General features: G+C 41.5%; 1 protein-coding gene across 4 annotated transcripts in view; it reads left to right on the forward strand.

Annotated features, from left to right (window-relative positions):
- ephb2b (eph receptor B2b) overlaps nt 1-5,640 on the forward strand; it is a 118,032-nt gene extending 112,392 nt beyond the window's left edge. For all 4 annotated transcript variants that reach the window (XM_027279418.1, XM_027279420.1, XM_027279419.1 and 1 more), the window contains exons 15-16: nt 437-592; nt 1,648-5,640. In XM_027279418.1, the coding sequence (XP_027135219.1) occupies nt 437-592; nt 1,648-1,756 (265 nt within the window). In that variant the 3' untranslated portion in view covers nt 1,757-5,640. The remainder of the gene's footprint in view (nt 1-436; nt 593-1,647) is intronic.
- Nucleotides 5,641-6,000: the final 360 nt, after the last annotated feature.

Genomic DNA, 6,000 nt, shown 5'->3' on the forward strand with positions numbered 1-6,000 from the left:
TAGATCAGATGCTTCCCACGAACGCTTTGGGCGAAACCTGGATTGAAGCAGTTGGGCAATTTTCAAAACAAAACATTTTGAAGCATTTCTGCTCTGGGTGTTAGTTTCCTTTGAGAGCCAGCGTTTACTGATTTCCATTATCCCTGTCTGTACTTTCATTTGTGGTGGAGTGAAGGACCAAGGGCCAGATTTTCCGCAGACACTGAGTGGATATATTGGCTCCCTGAAGCCTATCACTTCATTTGGAAACTGTACTTTAGGATAAATCAGTTTGGAAAATATTGGTTCATGGATAAGGGCAGTGGGATCCTGTCTAGCCTTTTGAAAATGTAATAATTAATGTTAGAATCATACACAGGTGGTCTGGGCTGACTATGATGTTAGACCTGCCACTATGTATTATCATTATCCTCATTGGCTTTGTGTCCCTTCTCAGTGTTCATCTCCCTCTCCTGGACCGCAGCATCCCAGACTTCTCCAGCTTCAGCACTGTGGACGAGTGGCTGGATGCCATCAAGATGGGCCAGTACAAAGACAACTTTGCCAACGCTGACTTTTCTACATTTGATGTGGTGTCCCAAATGACCATGGAGTAAGTGCTGATGATTCCTGCTGCTCTGGGCCTGATAAGCAGAAGGAAAACGATCTCATGAGGCGGGTTTGCTGAGTCTCATATATCCCTAAAAACCTGAACGAGCACCAGACTCTGCCTCTGGCCCGTTATAAAAAATGCAAGCAGCACTGCATGTAATTAGCAGATCGTAATAGTGCAGTTGCAAGGCTGAACAGTGGGCACAATAGCTGGAAGCCATAACAGTGCCCTTTATTCTCTGCCATGTGTTTCGCAGGCCTCGCTTTGACCTCATTTTAAGTATTGAGAGGAAACATCTTAACTTTAGGGTTGGTGAGACAAAATATTAGGAGAAAAATCATCAAGATAAAATCATGTTAAGAATGCCACCTGTAGAGAAACTGATATATAATTTTCTGTCTATGGATAACAGTATCACGAACCAGAGATTACACACAGAGATGTTGTGCTTCACTTCTTTGAACAAAACAGATAGTAGTGTGTAATCTAATGTCGAGATTCAGAATCAGGAGATTTCATTGTCTCTTGGAAAAGAAACAGTTTGACAAACAACGAGTGAATGATCGTGTTTGGGGCAGGATGCCACTGCACTTACACAAACTTCCTGTTCGTTTTTATATAACACACATCCTCTGCGATAAACCATGCGTATACAATTTGACTTGAGCCGATGAGATGTTTTGAATTTGTAATCTTGGCTCATTTGTTTCGGTCGGTATGAGAAGGGTGGGGTTTACTGTACCACATTAGTCAGAACGTTAGTTACAGACAAAATACACTAAACTCGCATTCATACATTTTTCTGTGATTATATAAGCGCTCTGGCCTCAAAGATGGATGAACACGCAGCTGTTCCTCTGCGAAATGACAATGTTTCATGCTTGTTACTTTACTGTCATCTCAATTTTCAGTCATCGTCTGTTTTTTTTTCAGTCATGCCTTCATATGTTTTTTAGATAGATAGATAGATAGATAGATAGATAGATAGATAGATAGATACTGCAGAACTCTTTACTGTCTGTGGTAATATCATCTGCTTCTGTCTCTCCACACAGGGACATTCTGAGGGTTGGTGTGACGTTAGCAGGCCATCAAAAGAAGATCCTCAACAGCGTCCAGATGATGCGGGCACAGATGAACCAGATCCAGTCGGTGGAGGTTTGACCCTCCCGAGCGGAGCAGAGGGGAGGAAAAAAATGATCGTGGTGGTTCGGACGCAGGGCTCTGGATGTGGAGGATGGAGTGGATGTTTTTCGCGTTACACTTTGTCTGGGCTTCCTACCAGACTATCATTCATCCCCCGTTCCTCTCTCCACTCCCCTCTCTCCTCATCCTCCTCCCCCTCCTCCTCCTCCTCTTATCCCCTCACCTCTGGCTCTCCCTCCATCTTTGGGATCAGCTGTGGAGAGTCATGGAAAGTCCATGTGATGAGGCATCAAGAGGGCCCACAGCCGACTCACCAAGGGAGCTTAGAAACATGGGAGGTTAGAAGTGACCAGCAACGCATTTTTCAATCTTCCACCAATTTTCATTTGATGTTGAACATTTCTTTTTTTCTTTTTGGTTTGTTTGTTTCTGATAATTTTGTAAAGAATTTTTTAAAGAAAAAAAAAGAAAAAACTGAGAAAAGGCAAGGAGTTTATCTAAATTTATAGATGATATAAGGTTGTACACTAGATGAACTGAGTAGGAAAGCTACCCTTTAAAAGGGCAAAAAAAAAAGAAAACAAGGAAGAGTTGAGGAGAGAATCCTCAACAAGGTGTGGATAACGTCTGCCGTTTTTAATTTCGGATGTCACGAGGAAACACGGAGTTCTCTGCTGCCTCCTGAACGACAAAACACAGAGGATACCGAGGAACCCGATGTACACTCCCTACTGTTTCCCCAGGAGAAAAGAAAAAATGAAAAAAAGAAAAAAAAAACATGAAATGGACAACTTTTGGCATAGACTGATGTCATAAACATTAATTCACACGGTGAAATCAACACTCAAGAAAAAGAAAACAGCTTTTTTTTTCTCATTGCAAGTAATTTTCTATATTGTGTGAAATTTTGTGATGAAGATTCCGTCTCACCATGCTTCCTCTCACTATAGACAAAATGACAAGTTTGTTTTTGTTTTCTTTCACAGTGACATACTCACAGCTTGCCAAATACAAACTCTTCTCTCTCTTTTTTTTTTTTTTTTTTGCACCCCAATCATGCTCCTGTACTGTACATATCAAGATGCACTTGACCTGCCACAACGCAAAGACTCAGAAACAGTTCATCGATCCGTTCAGGAGCGCAAGAACTGACCACAGGGTTTTAAGTTGTTGTTATCATCAGTTTCTTTTCTTATTCTGTGAAAATAATAAGTTGGGGAGAAGAAAAAAACAAAAACTTCCAACATACATCCTCTTTCACATTGTTAATTTCCAGTGCCGTCTGCATATGTGCACATGTTGCACGTGCATACCACATGCACAAAGAAGCAGTGGCTCCCGTTGGGATTCGTGTTTGATCGCATGCTGAGTGAGTGGTTAATTTCACAGTGCTTTGATTTGCTGCAATTACTAGAACTCTGTTTGGTAAGAGCTTGGATTTGACACACTGGCTGCATTATATTCAGTGTTTCTTCTTCTTCCAATTTTCCTTTTTTTTTTTTTTTTTGTTCTGAAAAGATGTTTTTATGTTTAAAGTATTAAAGTTTTGATACCACACATGGTTGTTTTACACACGCAGTCATGAAAGACTACAATCAGGCGTTTGCTGAATTCAAAACAAAAATGCAATGTGTTATATTTTTGCAATTTCTGTATGGATATTTTTGATTTGTTATTATCAGTTTTTTTTCTGCACTGAGTCAACATTTTGACTCCAACAAACACTCTGGATCTTCCATCAATGCTAAGAAATTTATTTTGAATCATGTTGGTGCACAAAACCATGTAGATAAAAACGGCGTTTCCCTGTAACAGGATTTTGATTTCATTTTATAGACAGTATATGCATTTATCGTATGGTTTCCTGTGAACAATACTGTCTCATGAGTACAGAGCTGTCAATCATTGTTTGTGTCGTCATCTGTAACCTGGCATTAAGAAGGGTTGTGAGGGGAAAGATGGAGTTCGTAGCAATGCGCTGATTCCCTGGAGACGGTGAATCAGGCATGGGTTAATGTACACAGCCAGTAAATGATATCAGCAGCCCAGAGTTCCTACTGGGCCCTCTGCTCCGAGACCTGACAGCCAGACATGGACGTCCAGCTGTGAGCCATCGGTAAGATGTGTCCGGTCACAGCGGGGCGGCTGCGCCTCCATCACAGCCGCTCTGTCCAGGCACTGATTCCCTCCTCTCTCTCTCTCTCTCTCTCTCTCTCTCTCTCTCTCCTTGATCACATACATGCCTGTCAGCCACCTGTCCACCGCTCCCACTGATCTCCACTCAGTCTGCTTTCAGCAGTTGTCTGGTTTCGTCTTGGAGAGTTTTTAACAGCGCCAACAGCATCAGGCGAACTGACACTCATCAGTGGGGCAGTTGTGTCTTGTCTTGTCCTGGTGCTGCATGTCTCTGACCATGTGAAAAAAAAAAAGTTCCTCTGGACAATGCTGGAATGTTTGCTCATACCAAATTCTCAGACTTGAACTGAGTTTTTGTGGTGTCACTACAGACAGCTTTAGCGCCAAAGCCTTGGTTAAAGAGAGTGAGAAACCTCAGTTGCTGCACCCCTGTCTTCTTACCTTCCATTATCCCTGGCTGTCCAGAGAATTTACGCCAGGAGTGGAGGAGTGGATTTTTAGTTTCTTTCTACTCCATAATCCCCTCCTTGGTTATTTTCATCTCCAGCGCCACACATCAGAACGAATAATTCCTTGGAAGCATTTATAACATATGAAACTGGAGGAGGAGAATCATGAGCTGTTAGTCATAGCTGAGAGGCAAGGGAGAAGTGATGCTGTGACCTAAATGCCACAAATGCCAACATGCAGTTTGCTTTTTAAACCGAGCTTTAGACCATCTTCCTTTTCCATTTCTCAATACTTAACAGCTCATCAATTTCAGGTTGTGAGGCTGTATGTCTTCTCCAGTACGGCAAATGTTCCGTCGTCGGGAAAAACACTTAATGTTGTTCATGAAATTAATCTAAAGTACACACGAGGCCGGTGAGTTTTTGTTCCGGCCCTATTAAAGCTCATTCAGATGCTTGTCCGTGGATGCTGCCAAGAGTTATTAATCAAGCAATTATCCTTGAACTTTGCTTGAAGGAACTACCTTAAACATGGCGTGCAGAAATACTAGACATCAAATAGCGCTGAACTTTATGTTACAGACTGTCAGTATATTGTCACCGCCAAGAGAATACCTTCTGTAGGGTTAGTTTGTTGTTTTTCCGTTTCATCTGAAGGAGTTTTTAGAAAACCTTTTGATTGAATGTGGAGTGTTTTGAAAGCACTGCATGAAGTATTTATGTATCTTATGATTTTGAGGGCACAAAAAAAGACTTTTTGTTGCAGTTTAAGCTGAGCAATGATAGTGGGAGAAGAAAATTACGCACTTATGTCAAGTGTTTCTAGAGATTCTGACTTCCTTTTTCAACAGCAGACTGGCTGCTTTCTTTCAAACAAAGCTCAAGCTGTGAAAAAAAAAGCCCTGATATCAAAATTCTATTAAAAAAAATGTATAGAAACCTGGCCAAAAGGAATATTGGATCGCTGGGAAATTTACTGTATGTCAATTGAAGATTTGTATATACAGAGAGGCATTAGTTTCTTTTAAGTTTAATTCACTTGCTTTTTCCCCTTTAAAACAATGATTTTCTACTGTTCACTTTCCAGGATACGTATTTAACATTTCAGATTACTGTAAAGATTTACAGGACCAAAAATATCGACACCATCTACACATGCAGACTCCAGCTTCTGCAGATAAAAAAAAAACTTCACAGTTTTGCTCTGGAAATTGAAGTAAACGCAATGTGGTCATGACGTTCGCCTACTGCCGCTTTTCAGCAAAACATACTGTATTTTCTCTTCTTACATCTGTGAAGCAAAGTTTAAAAAAAAAACACACTCAGTCACTCAGTCCTGCCCTCACCGTGTGCCAATTTTTGAAGGATGGAGGAAAAACCGTTAAGACTCAGTGTTACTGTTACATGATATTGTGCATAAACACGAGCTGTGCCAGGTTGTACCCAATGGGCTGCATTTGAATGGCGCCCAGCTACAGTATGGTCAGAGTGAGAGGTCTGCCTCCTGTTGTGGAAGACAGAAAATGGCTCCTATTTAATGGATGCAGCACGAAGCACCAGAGCGCCCTCTATTGCTGTGGTGGTCAAATGTAGCTTGTTGGATTGACATTTTCAGGTGCAGATAGTCTGAATGTTGCAGCAGGCAGAGCGCCAGTGTTCAGGACATTTCAGCAGCCT

The sequence above is a fragment of the Larimichthys crocea genome, chromosome VI, assembly GCF_000972845.2.
Source record: "Larimichthys crocea isolate SSNF chromosome VI, L_crocea_2.0, whole genome shotgun sequence".
In the NCBI taxonomy this organism is placed as follows: domain Eukaryota; kingdom Metazoa; phylum Chordata; class Actinopteri; family Sciaenidae; genus Larimichthys; species Larimichthys crocea.